Genomic DNA, 18,130 nt, shown 5'->3' on the forward strand with positions numbered 1-18,130 from the left:
TAGTGTGCATCATTCTTTTGTTACAGTGTGTTTCCTGCAGTGTGTGGGTGTGTACAGGTGTGCTCACATGCATTTCTCTGCTGAGAAAATCTGTGTGAAGGAATTTGTTCTACTTAATGAAAAGGTGTGATCACGTATTAATGTGAGACAAACACAGCATATATAATGGCTTGACAAGCTGGCGTTGCTCTTTATGGGCTGTAAGTGGTGTTTCTTTATTTTTTTCAATATTGTAGTGATTTAATATTGACTAATTATTCATTAGATGCATGTAAACTAAGGTGCATATTACACATCTATATGCTTTAGTGTGCATCATTCTTTTGTTAGTGTTTCCTGCAGTGTGTGGGTGTACAGGTGTGCTCACATCACATGCATTTATGTGCATCCACGTCTCTGATCAGTCTGATGTGAGAAAATCTGTGTGCAGGAATGTGTCCTACTTTATAAAAGGGTGTGAATGAGAGAGGAGCACACAGCATATATTATATGTGTGGATTGCCTAGCTGGCGTTAAAGCACGAGAAACTCCACATCCCTTGTCTGTGTGCAAGACAGTCCGTGTGAGTATGAGAGTGTGTGTTTGCGTGCATGTGTGTGTTTGTTTCCAGCTCTCACCAGGTTGGGTGCGTTAACACTGAGAGCTTCCTGCTGCATCCATCTGCCTCAAACTCAACAGCGCCGAGCTGTCACTGCACATTGCGGGTAGGTGATCACGATTAAACAACCTGGGACACCGTTCAACTAACACGAGTGTCACGTTAACGCACTTTGTGCCGAAAAAAAGGGTGGTGGTGGTGGTAGCCCGTTAGCATGCCATGCTAACGTAACTAGTTGTGTCAATTTGAGCTAGCTAGCTAGTAAACCGAGCTAAGTTAGCATTGTAATGGAGCTAGCTCCGATAGCTGCTTTTATGTTTCACGATAGGCACGATGGCGAGGCTCATTTTGCATAAAGAAAATGTGTACATTTCGTGCGGATTTCCGTACGGGTGTCAAGTGGCTAATGTCAACAGCTAACGCTAAGCTAACGGCTAGCTCAGGTTAGTTCTGGTTAGCTTGTCACCGTTAACCTGGAGCTAACGTCGTTGCTCGGAAACATATTTACTGGAGCTGACAGTTTACACTTAATAAACAAAGGGTTATGATTGTCCAGATTCTACTACCTCACCTTTGTGCATCTAACAGACAAATGTATCTTTGGTGTTGCGTTACTGGCCACCCGCTGTGAAGAATGGCCAAATAAACTGACCTGAGGGAACTGTTGGGCTCGCGCACTGCACGTGTTGTCATTTGTCCAGGGCAGGTGTACCAGAGGATGCACGAGACTTGATTGAGGAATTAATTAGCATCTCATTTAGTTGTCTGCTTCAAATACAGCTGTGTGCCTTAGCTCTAACATGGCACAAATCGGTGTACAAAAAGCATGACATGATGATTGTTAGCTTTTAGTATTGTAATCTTTTCTTGTATTATTATATGCATTGTAGTTGTCATTCAAAGTAGGGCTGCCACATCTCAATTAGATGATCTTTCGATTTGTAGTTTTGTGATGCTTTTTTCATGCTGATTGACTGATTTCTAAGGATTCTATGAGCACATCTAATTTGTTGTCCCCTTTAAACACAACCGTGTGACTGGGCTCTAAAAATACATAATGTATCCAATGATGATTGTTAGCTTTATAATTATAATATGATCAAATAAATATGATTATGAGTGTTCTAGTTGGTCTGATAAGCATTTAAAAACCCAAATATGTTCATTTTACTGTCACTCAATGTAGGTCCTCCACTTCTAAATTAGATGGTTTCTATCTGGTCTTAGTCAACTAAGATTTCTTAAGTGAATACGTTATTTTGTATTTCTAAGGAGTGTCAAAGTGTTGCTTTACCATGATCCTTTGTGGAGAAACTCAGGTTTTCAGATCTGTCTTTCGTATCAACTAATCATGAGTGTCAAAGAACATTCATCTGTTTGCAACTCATATATCAATATTCCAATGACTGTAGACTATTCTGCACTGTTTCTATTATATTTTGTTTCTGTTATATTTAATTTTATTTACTTGTACTATTTTATCTGTGTTATTGTGTTGCCTGTGACCTAAGATTTTCATTGTCATAACTACACTTTAGCTATGCACACAAAAAGCCTTGAAACCTTGAAGTCATCTAAGAAATTCTGAAGTCGAGGACACCTATAATTAAAAGCAAAAGAAACCAAATTCTAACATTTTAGAAACTGGAATCAGGAACTGGTTTTGCATTTTTGCTTCATAAATCACTTAAAAGGACGACATTCTTTGAGATGTTTTGATTATATTGATAGATCCTTTATTTCTGAATGTTTAACAGATGCTTAGTGTTTAATCAAAGTCAACTTTATTGTCTATCTTTCAGTTTGTGTGTACAGTCAGAGAGATCGAAATGCCGTTTCCCACAATCCCGAATACAAAATTAATCGTTCTCTTTCTGATTTATCTCAACAGGGTTTTGAAAAAGAAAGGGACGCTGGTGGAAACCCCCCTCTCTCTCAGGACAACACACTTATCTCCTCACTCTCTCAGAGACTCATGACTGTTTGAGGGAAAACGGACCCACTGTGGCCCATGCACTGTACCCGTTTCCCTCCCTGTCCTCCTTATCCCTCAAGCTGTCGCAGAACCCCAGACACCTGCCCCCTCTCCCTCACCCCCACTCCCACTCCCATCCGATCCCCAGCGACTCGCCGCCTCCCGCCATGGTGTCCGGCACAGAGACCGTGCACTACATCCACCTCCACAACTCCAGCCAGTCGGTGCTGGAGGCCCTGAGAACGCAGCGGCGCGAAGGCCTTTTCTGCGACGTCACGGTAAGGATACACGACGCCTCGCTACGAGCACACGCCTGCGTCCTGGCCGCCGGAAGCCCCTTCTTCCAGGACAAACTCCTCCTGGGTCACTCTGAGATCTCCGTGCCCCCTCTGGTGCCCGCGGAAACCGTCAAGCAGCTGGTGGATTTCATGTACAGCGGATCCCTGGTGGTGCTGCAATCCCAGGCGCTCTGCATCCTCACTGCCGCCAGCATCCTGCAGATTAAGACGGTTATTGACGAGTGTACTCAGATTATCTCTCAGAGGAAAGCGGCGGCTACAGCGGCGGCGGCGGCGGCAGCAGCGGCAGCAGGAGGAGGAGGAGGCGGAGGTGGAGGTGGAGGCGGAGGAGGAGGAGGAGGGATGCTCGGAGGAGTTCTCCCTAAACAAGAAGAGCGAGGCGGGGGGAAAGGGAGAGAAAGCGGGGGCGGTGGGAGCTGCTCTGTGGGTGCAAGCGGAGGTGGAGGGTACGCAAACTTCCCCAACTTCATGGCAGAATGTGCAGCTAGTAACATGGGCGGCGGGTTAGGGGTCGCCAATGTTAACGATTCGGGTCAAATGGAGCAAGCTAACACGGTGAGTTTGATGTCTTTGGGCGACTTGGGACCAGGATCCATGTGTGGTGGAAACGACGGAGCAATCCTCATGAAGCAGAACTCCAGCTGCACTCAGGACGTCCGGTACAAGCTGCGGGACCTTTTGGCGCAGACGGCAAACGGAGCGGGCAGCACGGGGAACCTGTCGGCCGGGTGCAGCTCCGGCGTGGGCAGCGTCGACAGCATCGGCAGGGACAGTCTCCGAGGAAACGCCGGCGATCTATCGGACGAGCTGGTGGCGATGGAGCGGTACAGCGAGGAGGAGGAGCACGACGGCAGGGATCGGGGGAGAGAGGGAGACCGAGACAGAGGGCCGAGTCACAGCCGGAAACAGAGGCAACCGCTCAGGCACCAGGTATCAGAATCAATTCAATTAAAATGTATTTATATAGCCCAATATCACAAAACACATTAGTCTCTGAGGGCTTCACAAATCAACAAACATGAATGATTATGTAAAAACAACAAACATATCTGAGAATATAGTAAAAATGACAGGATAAATGTGAAAATACCAACGAATGGGTACAAAACACAATGACACAAATACAGTTAGATTTACAATAATTACAATTCCTTAAAATCAGAATACCTTTTTTAGTCCCACAGAGGGGAATCAGAAACATGTTTATTACCAGGTAGGTTGACACGTACGAGGAATTTGACTTGATGTCATGGTGCATACATAAAAGTAAGTAAGTAACTATTTTAAGAAAACTATAATAACATTAAAAAAAATATGGTAAAATAAAATATAGCAGTATTTACATTGAAATAGAATGGAATAAAATATGTGCAGTAATACAAATAAATAAAAGACAGATTAATGTTAATGAAGAAGCATGCATAAAAAAATATGAAAGAACACGTTAAAGTAAATATATTAAGGTGAGTAGGAGCTGCTGTAACAGTTTAGGTAAGGGGAATAAGGGGAAGGGTTGCCATGGTTACAGCTTTCAGGCACGCAGAGCTGCTTTGCTTTTTCGCTTCTTTTTCCTTTCGCTGCTTTTTTCCCTCTTCTCTCACACCACACACTGACTGCATTGGCGTATATCGCTGAGATGTTCCTGCACTTTGCACAGTTGAAGAGGAGCTCTCGCCTCAACTTCTGCAGTCATTGCCTTGTTGATGTTCTATGGACTTCTGCTTATTCACTGTAGGTCGTTAAACTTATCAGTTCACCGGCTTTTAAAAAGGAGCTCTAACTAACTCCATATGCTGTGATCTTCTACTTTGCATTAAATGGGGTGTTTTTCTTTCTCCTGGTCAGGTGCTGGGAGGAGAAGGCGTGGTGGTGAAAGATGAAGGCGTTCAGGATGGGACCGTCTATTCCATGCAGGACGGGAGAAGAGATGGACAGCAGGAAGGCTCCCAGGAACCCATGGCAGGATTTGGACAGGTGGGTTTAACTCAGAGGTGCCTATGAAAAACGCCAACTGAAAATGTACAGATTACGCAGATTGTTTCAAATATTTTTATTGAGAAAAAGCATTACTCTATGCATTACATTAAAGGTAGGGTAGGTAAGAATGGAGAAACCAGCTCGAGTGCGCTAGAATTTGAAAGTAGGCAGCCGAAAAGAATCTGTCCTTTCCTTCAGACTTCCTTACAGAGCCCCTCCTCCAACACACACGAACGCGCACATGACCAATGAGGGCACGAGATAAGTTTGTGCACAGATGTAAGGCTGACAGTGTTTCTGAAGTGAATTACCTACCCCACCTTTAATGACATACATAGTCATAGTTGGAAAGAACATACAAAATAGTATATATAATACAAATAAATAAATAAACCAGATTATGCAGATTTTAAACCTTCATTTCTACGTTGTGCTGAAAACTCCTACATTTGGCCAAAGAAGGAAACTTTTCAGAAATACCTTGATGTGTAAGATGTGTTTTTTTTATACTCTTTTTATTGTCATTTTTTAAACATTCAGATATAACATACATACAACATACACCCGCATACGTACATACAACATACACCCGCATACATACATACAACATACACCTGCATACCTACATACAACATACACCCGCATACATACAACATACACCCGCATACATACATACAACATACACTCTCATACCTACATACAACATACACCCGCATACATACAACATACACCCGCATACATACATATAACATACACCCGCATACCTACATACAACATACACCCGCATACATACATATAACATACACCTGCATACATACATATAACATACACCCGCATACCTACATACAACATACACCCGCATACATACATACAACATACACTCGCATACCTACATACAACATACACCCGCATACATACATACAACATACACCTGCATACCTACATACAACATACACCCGCATACATATAACATACACCCGCATACCTACATACAACATACACCCGCATACATACATACAACATACACTCGCATACCTACATACAACATACACCCGCATACATACATACAACATACACCTGCATACCTACATACAACATACACCCGCATACATACAACATACACCCGCATACATACATATAACATACACCCGCATACCTACATACAACATACACCCGCATACATACATACAACATACACTCGCATACCTACATACAACATACACCCGCATACATACATACAACATACACCTGCATACATACATACAACATACACCTGCATACATACATACAACATACACTCGCATACGTACATACAACATACACCCGCATACCTACATACAACATACACCCGCATACATACATACATACAACATACACCCGCATACAACATACACCCGCATACAACATACACCCGCATACAACATACACCCGCATACGTACTCAAATGTGTGCAGAATAGTTACTGCACACATAACATACATGTTTCCATGGGTGACAATAATCTCACCTTAATCATGTATGAGGGTTTTCAGTCTGTGGCTGTAAGGATGGTTTTATTGTCTCGTGCTTTTACATTCGTTTTGTTTTGTCCTATCGGTTTTGTCTAAATGTATTTATGCTGCTTTTTTATATATTTATTGATGTACAGAAACTCTGTTGTTTTTAAATGTGCTGTATAAATAAAATGGGATTGCATGTAGCAAGATATCTATGTATATCTCAGCTTACATACCAATTACTTAAAGTGGACCTATCATGCTATATTTGAATAATATAGTGTAGGACCATACCTATATAAGGCATATTTATACTTTTTTTTTTTCAAAATAACAAACAGATCATGCATTTTAGCCATGCCTCATTTTGCTCAATTTGAAAAATGTTAGCTCTGTTTTTGCAAGGGCAGATTCTGTGAGAACAGCACCACCTACAGGCCTGGCATATGTACTACAGCGTCTCCAGCGCTTTCGAACGGCAATGGCCGGGGCTGTCTCCTCCTGATTGGTGGAGTTGGCCCAATAGCCGTAGCGCCACCGTCCTGACGTCAGGACAGTGTTCAAATCTGGATCAGTTTTTATCAGATCCGTTGCAGCCCCTTTTTTAGAGATTTGGGTATGGAGGAAAATAGAGAGGGTTGTGTTTTCTGACACTTGGTGAGTTCCCTGGAACACCGGGGACACATATTCATGTAGAAAAGATGTACAAAAGTGCATTTGGCATGATAGGTCCCCTTTAAATACGAGCACAGAGAGAAGATTAATAAGAATTATAAATTATAATCATAATGTCCTGAGGTGTGGCGTCATTACAATGAGAAACATCAAATCGAAGGGGAAGAAAACATTATTCTCACTATTTCTGTCACAACTCTTGAAGTAAGTAAGAGAGAGAAAACACAGCGGAGCAGATTTATGCCGCAGCCTGCTGCAGACAACACAAGGAACATCTGCCACACAGGACTCAGCTACAGGCCTGTCAGTATGTTCCTCTGAAGTGCTGCAGTCACTCAAGACATGAAATGGAGCAATTTGGGAGGAGGTTAGGGCGTTGTGTTTTTCATGTGAAGGAAAGCATGTGATCATCCATTTACCCAGCACTGCTTGAAATAATCTAATCTTCTGAACATGAGCAGTCTCACTGTTCTGCTCTTTAGATCATTTGACACAGTGTGAAAAGACATCTCATCACAAACCTTTGAAATCTGATTTATCTTAGAGCATTGCTTTTAATTTTGGAAGTTTAAGACAAAGACAAAAACGAGCCTCCGATTGTGGTACATTAGCTATTTTACAAATCATGTTTTGAGCGTATCTTTCTACTAATTTGATCCTTTTCAAATGGCAAGACTATTCATGCCCAATATTGAGAGATGGTTTAATCTCAAAATAACTTATTATGAAAAGAGTTAGAGGTATGATAAAATAAACTGTGAGACATTTAAAGGTCATTTCTACTGATCATAATTCCATTGTTGAGGTCTACTAGAATAGATTAACATTGTTCCATGTTCCAAACTCACATTGGTTTCTCATACAGCATCTCTGTATAGTATGTGTATTCACTCTCTGGCCTAAACGGCTTGTTGGAGCTCCTGCCCCCCCCCTCCTCCCTGTGAGCCCACTGTGCTCTGATTGGTCAGCTCGCCCACTCTGTTCTGATGAGTCCACCACCGTTACAGCGGAACATCAGTGATTATGTGTTACAATGGGCGGCTCGCTGCTGGAGCGGACAGTGTGAGCTGGGTTACTGGTGTCGTTTCCTGGTTGCTGCGTGGGGTCTGCGAGACAGCGACACTTGAGCGTGATGACGTTTAGTAGTTTCCTTTACTCACTCTTTAGCAACCGCCGCCTTTTAAAGGTGGGGTAGGTGAGTTTGGAGAAACCAGCTCGAGATCGCTAGAATTTGAAAATACACAGCCGGAAAAAATCTCCCACTTCCTTACAGAGCCCCTCCTCCAACACACACGAACGCGCACATGACCAATGAGGACACTAGATAAGTTTGTGCACAGATGGAAGGCTGACAGGCAGGTAGGCCATCCAGTTATTTTAGCCGGGCCGGCTCAGATGATTGGTCGTGCTTTTTACAGCGCCACAGCTTCCACAGATGACTTTTTCTTATGGATTTTTTGTCAAAGCACTTAAGATATTCATTGCTATCGGGATGTTAAGAGCATTCCATGGAATATAACAAAAAGTGTATCTCGAGCCGGTTTCTCAAACTTACCTACCCCACCTTTAACTAAAAACTTACATTTCACTTTCTTGTTCTATTTGGGAGTGGATTTTCCAAATAACTAAATAATTATGCATTCTTCTACTGCACAAACACATTACATCTACCCTATATGGTCCATGTGAATTACAATGCCAGCAATCTGTCAGTTAAACTCTTATCACCCTGACAAACAGAGAGTCATGTTGGGACCCTGCTCCCTTCACCTCAGACGAGCTTCACCCATTCTGGTATTTCTTCACACATTATCTCCCCGGCAGCCACACATTAAAGTGTACCTTTGATCCCTGCTGTTTTGACAGAAATGCAGCTCGACTGGTCGGACCGCTCTGTACATGTTGATCTTACCAACGTCACTCATGCATGTGGACGATAGGGGTAAAACATAGGTTGTACATGCAAATACTGAGGGATGTGGTCTGTAGGTATTTGTACAAGAGAGGAGACGCAGTGAAGGACCAACAATATGTCGTTAGGGTTTGTTTCTTTATGCACACATTCATCAAGGGAGACGAGGCAGTTGTGAATCTATGGAGCAGGTAATCGTTCAGTACTTAAAGATACAGTATTTTTTTTATCAACTTTAACAGAAAAATCCTTGATCTGAAGCCGAAAACATGAAATCTATAGAAGCTGTTGTTGTCAGTTTTCCTGAGATATGAGTTGGGTTCTTTAATTATTTATCCTGTGTGTTTTTGTGTGTATTTTCAGAATTTTTACGATGAGCAGGGGGTGTTTTCGGAGAGTTTCTGGCCCCAGAGTGAGCCTCCTCAGGCCATGGCTTTCAACCCTAGAGGAAGGGTCAACAAGCCCCTGACTCCCCCTCCTACCTCTCAGTCCATCAACAACCAGGTCAGTGTGCTCAGCCGCTCATACTGTACTGCAATTACAGAAACACTTAATAATAATAAACGTTTGTAAATTGCAAACGTTTTTTGATGACTTTCAAGGACATTTAATTAATTAGGAACTCTTTTTAATTAAATATCTACATTTTATGGAAGTCTGATATCAGATCATTCTCCAGTATCTTAATATTAACATTAATTATTAAATATGGAGAAAAATCAAGCTCAAGATGTACAAGACAGATCACTTTATCACTACAAATATTACAGAATCCAAGCAGAATGTAACACATAGAAGCTCTAGGGAAACTCAGAACAATGAAACGGGGTGAGTTTTTTTAGATGCAGACCTCTGCCTACTCATTTTGATTGACAGGTGTGTCAACCAATGGAGCCTCTTTCCTTATTTACCCATAATATATATGTATAAACAGATACCCACCTGCAAGTACACCCACATACACACACACACATAAGCAGCTGTCTATGCATACACGTTTACCACACACCGTTATTATACTTTAAATACAACCCAAAAAATACATGATAATGATTATGAAGGAATGCATTATAATAACACATTACTTAATTAAATCATTGAAAAAACGTTGTCAACTTCTAGGTTTATTTTAGTTCTCAAACACCATTTGTTGTGTAGATATGGAATAGAAATACAATGCAATTTCAGATTATCTTTTAAACAAAACAGCACAGCAGAGAGAGAGAACATCGACCCCCGTCTCCTTATATTTGTAGATATTTAAACAAAATAAATACAAAAAAACAAACATGTATACAGTTCATTATCACATTTATTCTGATATCTTTTGAGCAAAACAGCACAGCACAAATCAAAGAATACCGGCCCCCTCCCCTTATATTTGTAAATATCTTAACAAAATAAATACAAACAAGGAAATATAAAAACATGTTCACATTTAATTTTCACATTTATTCTGATTGTGACTATCTTTTGAACAAAACAGAACAGCACAAATCAAAGAATTGTATTGTAGATATCTAAACAAAAGAAAGGACATTTTCACTTTCATTCTGATAACGTAGAGGGATTTCCTCCGGCGCTAACAGTTGACGTTTTCTTCGTCCTCAGCTCCTCTTCCAGTACCCAGTGAGCCAATCGCAGCCATCCCCCTTCTATGTGGGCGGGCCAATGGGTGGGATTGACAGCATGGCGGGGGCGGCGCCAACTCAACAGGCTCCACCTCCTGCGCCAATGACCCCGGCCCCGCCCCCTCCCACCTCCTCGGCAGGCCCCTCCCCTTCCTCCCAGGGATCTGAGACCTCGTTCGACTGCACGCACTGTGGCAAATCTTTACGTTCCAGGAAGAACTACAGCAAGCACATGTTCATCCACTCCGGTAAGACTCCAGAGGAGGGAAGTAGTGGAGTACAGATACTTTGTTACTGTACTTAAGTACATTTTTCAGTACTTTACTCCACTACTCATTTTTCTGACGACTTTTTACTTTGACTTCTTACATTTTGAACACAAATACCTGAACTTTCTACTTCTGAGCTTTTCCAAACAGGCTGGTTCCTTTAGTTTGAATGTGTGTTTGGTGTAGGGATGCCAGCGATTATTCGATTATTCGTTACAGTCTCCATAATCGAATATTATTTTTAAAAATCGATTTTATTAATATATTTTTTTATTAATATTTATGTTTTTCTTTTTTTTCCTGGTTTGGTTTCAACCAAAATATAGACTAATGCTAATAATAGTAATAGTATTAATAATTGTAAATGACCATTGATCACACCACCAGTTTGTTTTACTGTAAACTTGGAGGAAGCCAGCAGCGCAGAGTGCAGACTGCTGCTGCAGCCTGGTACACGCCGACCCCGCCCCGCCCCCTCCGTCATGGAAGGAGGCGGTTTCCTTGAGTTTATGGCAAGCGTGGAACCAGATTACAGGGTCCCGGGCCGTACTCTTATCAACTGTCTCAAAGGTGTCGATAACCACCGACGGGTGGACGGCACTTACAACTGAATCCTATCTTACCATAACCTGCCATTATATCGATAGTGAATGGGAGATGAAGAGTGCGGTTAATTTAGCTGAGGGGCTCCGCAGTGCTCTGTGCCCTCGGAAAGGGTTTTTTCGGCGGCAGGACTAATCCTTAACCGGCTGCGCTCTCGCCTACACCCATACATACATACACATAAAGTAGGCTATTTATTTAAATGATGCTATTATTAATACTGTTCTACCTGAAGAGCCCTTTTGTACCATGTACACGTTCCAGTAAAAGAAAACAACGGAATACCATTTGTCAGTGTTTTTTTTTTCCTCCTCCCGGGAGGGGGGGGGGGGGGGGGTGGTGATTAATCGATTAATATTCGCCAGGGCTGTCCAAACTTCGATTTTGGTCATGGTCAGTTTCTGGCATCCCTAGTTTGGTGGCGTGATCATTATTATTTAGAGTCATTGCGTGCCTATTGATTTGAACACGATCCGTGTATCCATCATTTCCTGGTCTTCTCTAAAGAAGAGGGACCAATGAAAACGTTGTCATGTTGCCGTTGTTCAGCATGGAAACATTCATTAGCTAACAATGACATTATTGTTCTATTAATATAAAGGGAGGTCAGGTACTCTTTAAAACAGCTGCTAGTTATGGGTACTTTTTACTGAAGTACATTTCAAAGTTCTTTACTTTTACTTGAGTAACGAAGTTTAGTCAGTACTTCTACTTTGACCAGAGTATTTTTAAACACAAGTATCTGTACTTCTACTTGAGTAAAGGATGTGTGTACCTTTGCCATCTCTGCACGCCTCATCCTACACCTGGCTTTGTGTTTGATTTATAATAGTATCTTTTATATAAACGATCAATCAATTGACGTGATGCCATGTGTAAAGGGTTGTTTGTCGTGTCAACATCTCCGATAATTTGGTTTAACGACACATTTACTCTCTGTTGTTTTCTGTCAAACTTGTAATCGAGCTGTTCTCATCGCGGATGTACAGTAAACTAGGAGTTTGAGAAAGGGTTGCACGATATCAGAAAAACATGCGATAACACTGTTTAATATTGCGATAACGATATCACTTATCAGCTGAGTAAATGATACCTCTGGCGGTTGGCAAGACTTGCATCGAACCCGTGTTTGTAGAACTTAATCTTTATTGAAACGCAAATACTTCCAAATAACTAACGGACGTTATTTTTACATACCAGTTTTTGTCTGCCTCGTCTCTCCCCCTTTCATTGCATACAAAATATGCTATAAAATATGCTTTAATGTTAACAGGGAATGTGATAAATGCAAATGAGGATCCACTGTTCTCTTTGCACAAAAAAGTGATTTTTACCTCAATTTGATGCATATAAGGGTGTGTTCGTTATACTGGGTCATGTTTCTTACATTTTCTAAAATCGCAAAATATTGCCCTGCCAACAGTGGTACGATATATTGGGATATATTAAATCTTAACCCATGTATCATCATACATATTGTATCGTGACATTGTTACATATGCACAGACCTAATGCAAACGGCATAGACACAGTTTTCTGCTGAGGAAAGTGGAACATTTAGCTACGTAAGCGCAATATTTTTCTCAAATGACCAAAAATAGGCTAAAAGGAGAGTTAATATAAGAGTACATTCATCAGGTGGATTTTAAATGTATATTGACAAAGCTCTGTGAATGCTGGATGTTTGAATACGTGAACAAGTTCATTATAAAAGCATTTATCAAGGCTGTGCGTCTGCCAGCTTGTTGAAGAAAGAAAATCCTGCAGCTTGAATTCGTACTTCCTCTCTAGACGATAAACCTTGAGCTTCTGAAGAGGCAGAGGCAAAGATCTCTGGATGCTGTACAGATATATATATTGCACCATACAGTGGCATTCATTATTGATAACATGGAGGATCCTCTGAAAGTCGAGCTTCACAGCATATACTGTATAGAAAGAACCAACCCTAAACCTGTGAAACACTTCTTATAACATCTGATCTTTTTTTCTAGTAACTCCAATGCTAACAAATGTACTTTGAATTATCTAAAGCAGGGGTCTCCAACCTTTCTTCATCTGAGAGCTACTTTGAAAAAATGAAAGTGGCCAAGAGCTACTTGCATCACATCGCTTACATTTATTCACATAGCCCTCATCAGTTGAATTAAGCTACTTTTGTACACGTGTGAAATTGCAATACCCAAAGCTTATCAAAAATCTTTACTTCACATCAAGGTCCAAGAAAACGACAATTTCTCACATATTATTATGGCCCTCATAGTAGCTGAACATTCACATACATGTCCAAGAGAAAAAGACAATGTTTTCACTTCTTATTATGGCCCACATAGAGAATACATCGCCTTCATCACCACAAGCATCTTATGGCACATGTGTAAAATAAGTGCATTCACTCTTTTGTACAGTTAGTGAGAGACTGGCACTGCATGGAGTCCACCAGAGGACTGCTGGACTCCTAAGTGGGTCCACTTAAGTGGAACCTAAGTGGACCCACTTAGGTTCCACTTAAGTGGACCCACTTAGGTTCACTCAAATAGAGTCATGTAAATGGTCATCAGTCGGTCTTGTTCTGTATTTAGATTTCATGACATTCATGTCAGGAAGGTATGTAGAGCCAAATAAAGCAGACATTTTCAGTGCTGCTTGGTGAATGTTCTTATAGTTTTCTGGGTCTACAAGGCTCCAGAAATGTTGTGAGTTTTGCTGAGACTTAAGCTGAACATTATTTTGAAGATGTATAACCTCCACCTCCATCTCCACAGGATTGACACTGAACAGTTCAGCCATCTTTTTCTTCTTCTTCTTCGTCTTGACATGAAATTATAAACCATAATAAATCAATAGTATAGGTCTAGCCTCCCTATATCTGTGTGTGAAATTGTTCCATCCTCAAAAACAATGCTTCTGCAGTCTAGCTGCAGCTTCTAGCAACGGTCTTCAGCTAAAGAAAAGACACTGAATGTCTTGAATCACCCACACACATCATCACACACAGGACTTAAGTCTGAACACAGCAGACAACAGGAGTATTTACAACAGCATTATAAAAACAAAAATAGTGCATGTGGGTGCACACTTACCTTCTCTGTCTTACTGTTACATAAATCCCATGAATGTATGAGATTAAGTTAGCTTCATATCTCAATCAGTGATTAAGTGAATAATAAAGTTTCTATCGGGTCACTATCAGCCTGTCACTCATTATTTTCAGGGCGGGGTTTGGAGGAACGGAGAGGAGACGGTGATCGCGGAAGCTTTCCTCCTGCCTTCACAAACTTTACACAAGTATTTATCAACTGAACATAGCAAGAGGACGTTCATACTCTGCAATCCAAGACTTGCTTAAATCCACCAAAAACCTGACATGGTGCTAACGCGAGTATTTATAAAACATAAATCCATGTGTGTCAAAGCCGCAGCGACACGGACTGATTCAGGTGCATTTATTGTCGTCGGATTTTTTCTACACAGTCTGAGAACCGCGAGCGGCGAGCTACTCAAAAGCTGCCGACGTGTTGGAGACCCTCGATCTAAAGACATTTGATGGTCTCAAAGCGATGTGCTTTCATGTAGCTGAAACATTGACTACTTGTGTGAAATGTGTAGATATAGGATTTATTAAAAGGGTTCTACTTCGCTCTTTATCTTAGCAATATGGCTATGGTAAATGGCTAATGTTGAGACGATTATGTATCAAATGTATCAAATTGATCAAGACATAATCCGGTAAGAATCTGTGATCCAGTGGCACTGTGACAGGCAACAGATAAAAGGTCGTGTGTGAGAAACAGTGGGCCAGTTTAGTGATTAAATCAGAATAGAAACTTTATTAAAATATATTTTTTTAATGATTTAACCGGGATTACATTTACCCCTTCTATAGAGTTCAAACAGAAACTAATCTGAAGTTATAATAATACGTTTATTTAGTATAGCACCTTTCACAGAAATAGAATTCACAAGTAAGAACAAAAGTTACAATGAAGACCACAGAAACATGAATACAATAACCACATGAGGCAGACATTTAAGGTTAACATAAAAACAAAAGACAGACCACGTGGAGTCCTGAAAGGAACAAACATAAGAACAGAACACACACATCTCAAGTAAAGACAAAAGCCAATGTGAACAGATGGGTCTTCAGTAGTTTTTTTAAAAGCTTCTACAGAGACTGTCTATAGGAAGAGAGTTCCACCGTGTTGGAGCTCCACCTGAAAGGCACGGTCACCTTTAGTTTTTAAACGAGACCGTGGGACAGCCAGTAGTTCCTGGTCTGAAGACCTAAGTGACCTACTGGCGATGTAAGGATGGAGAAGGTCACATATATATTCCGGTGCATTTCCACGCAGGGCTCTATATGTAATAACCAGAACCTTCAAATCAATTCCAAAAGTTCTGACGGCACTTCTTCTGTGTGTATGTGTGTGTGTGTCCTGCAGGTCAGAAACCTCACCAGTGCTCCATCTGCTGGCGCTCCTTCTCTCTGCGCGACTACCTCCTGAAACACATGGTGGTGCACACAGGCGTGCGGGCCTTCCAGTGCTCCATGTGTGGAAAACGCTTCACCCAGAAGAGCTCGCTGAACGTGCACATGCGCACGCACCGAGCCGAGCGCACCTTCCAGTGCAACGTGTGCCAGCGGGCCTTCACCCACCGCACGCTGCTGGAGCGCCACGCCCTGCAGCACGCCCACCCACACCCCCCCCAGGGGAGAGGGGCCGACATGACCTCGCCCCCCAAGCACAGCCCCCCGCCGCTGGGGGGGTCCTCAGGTATGGCTACGGCCGCTGGGATGGTGGGAAACATGGCCAACATGCCCAGCCACGGAGCCTCATCTACCTAAAGGTCTAGTGGGCAGCTAGTGGGAACACGGAGATGTGGAGGAGTTCCCGAAAGTTTGATATGAGAAATGTTTAGTACGGGGTCCCCAGGACGTAGAAACTGCTGGTTGCTAAGGTTCATATGTTGGGCGATTTGCACGATTATTCATAATAATTGATTACATTTCTATAGCGCCTTTCAAGGGACCCAAGGCCGCTTTACAAACAAACAAACAAAAGGGGTGCATAATAAAGTAAAAATTAACTGTGATGGGTTAGGGGTCAAAGGCCATGGTGGCATGATTGGCATAAGTTGCGTTGATTAGCATACGCAGACAATAGCTAAAAAATGGATTGGCTGATTTGGACAATTTTGGTGTGGTATATTGAGGATGTTGAATCTCTACTGACATTTTTAGGTAAAAAAAATGACAGTTTTGAGTCCTGTAATCCCCAAACTTCTTAAAATCAGTTCACCGAGTGTACATAGATGGAGACTTTAACCCTAACCCTTTTTTTAATATTGTCTGCATCTGCTAATTAACACTACTTAATATGCTAATTGTGCAAAATCGCCTAACAAATGCAAGTTAGCATCCGATAGTTTCTTAGTGCTGGGGACCCTTACTATACATTTCTATCATAAACCTTTGGGGTATTCAACATTTTAACGGGTTCACAATCAAACTGAGCTGCCAGATAGACTATAGGGGGAGAATAAGGGGGAGATAGGGAGCCCATTCCTCAAACCGACCATTTTTAGGGTCCTAGTTCTGGTCGGAAAAGCACTTACAGGTTCCCGTCTTTTAAACTTAACGACACTTTCAAACAGGGTTCTTACACACGGCTGGAAAGTAATGAAAATGTCTGAGGTGAATTGCACATAATCCTGGAAACATTTGTAAAAAAAATAAATGTTGTTCCTTCCCCAGGAACCCGTCTTTTAATAGTTGTTTGTAGTCCTTCCCTCGTGTTGTGACATTTGTTGCTGTTATCATACGCTAAAGAGCGACACCGCTAACAATCACACACCTTGATGAACAGCCATCCAAAATCCAGCCAAAATGTTTTTTTAAATGTGTAGGAACCCTGTTTCAAAGACACCAGAGAGTCACCAAAGGTTAGGAATACAGAGAGGGTTTGGAGGTAAGGGATGGGAGGGATGGGTTTACAAAGAGAAGCAAGTTAGGGTAAGGAAGGGTTATTAGGGAGGGGGGTGCAGGGATTTATTCACCCTCAATTCATTTAATTCAGGAGTAAAGTTCAGTGTAAAGTGCATCAAATTAGGGCTGTGCGATTATGGCAAAAATCATAATCACAATTATTTGGGTCAATAATTGATATCACGATTATTAAATACGATTATTCATTGACTTTGAAAACATCCATTTATTGAACTTTTAAATACAAATAATAATTTGAACAGTATCTTTTTATCTGTTGATTACCCTGAACGTATAATTCAACTAAAAAACCAATACTAAAATAAATGATACATAAATAATATCAAAATAATAAATACCAATAAACAAGATCAACAAATATTTTGGAGCGCACTTCAACAAGCTACTAAACATATATAAATATGATAAATACAAATTAATTAGATCAAATATGTTGCACGGTCACAACCTAGCAAAGCAAAATAATCGTTTTTTTCGATTATGTTGTTTTCGTAATTGTGGCAGGCCAAAATCGTAATTGCGATTAAAATACGATTAATTGCACAGCCCTACATCAAATCAAACGTAGATTATATAACTGAGTTGATGTTATGAAGCACTTTGTTTATCCCGACATCTCAGGAGAGGCTGAGGAAAACAACCCAAAAACTTAATTCAAGACATTTTTTGCACAAGAAATCATAAT

General features: G+C 41.3%; 1 protein-coding gene across 1 annotated transcript; it reads left to right on the forward strand.

Moving 5' to 3' along the window:
- Positions 1-468: 468 nt before the first annotated feature.
- zbtb45 (zinc finger and BTB domain containing 45) lies at positions 469-17,737 on the forward strand. The gene is made up of 6 exons (XM_034130479.1): positions 469-704; positions 2,490-3,802; positions 4,718-4,846; positions 9,296-9,436; positions 10,544-10,811; positions 15,881-17,737. Exons 2-6 carry the CDS (start codon positions 2,741-2,743, stop codon positions 16,282-16,284), a joined length of 2,004 nt encoding a protein of 667 aa, XP_033986370.1. The 5' UTR covers positions 469-704; positions 2,490-2,740; the 3' UTR covers positions 16,285-17,737.
- The last annotated feature ends 393 nt before the right edge of the window (positions 17,738-18,130 follow it).

This window comes from Trematomus bernacchii, unplaced genomic scaffold (genome assembly GCF_902827165.1).
Source record: "Trematomus bernacchii unplaced genomic scaffold, fTreBer1.1, whole genome shotgun sequence".
NCBI lineage: Eukaryota > Metazoa > Chordata > Actinopteri > Perciformes > Nototheniidae > Trematomus > Trematomus bernacchii.

Excerpts from the sequence above, each read along its gene's own strand:
- zbtb45 (XM_034130479.1), top strand. The coding sequence starts at position 2,741 with ATGGTGTCCGGCACAGAGACCGTGCACTACATCCACCTCCACAACTCC. Across the intron at positions 4,847-9,295 it reads CCATGGCAGGATTTGGACAG|AATTTTTACGATGAGCAGGG; the intron begins GTGGGTTTAACT and ends GTGTATTTTCAG. Across the intron at positions 9,437-10,543 it reads CTCAGTCCATCAACAACCAG|CTCCTCTTCCAGTACCCAGT; the intron begins GTCAGTGTGCTC and ends CTTCGTCCTCAG.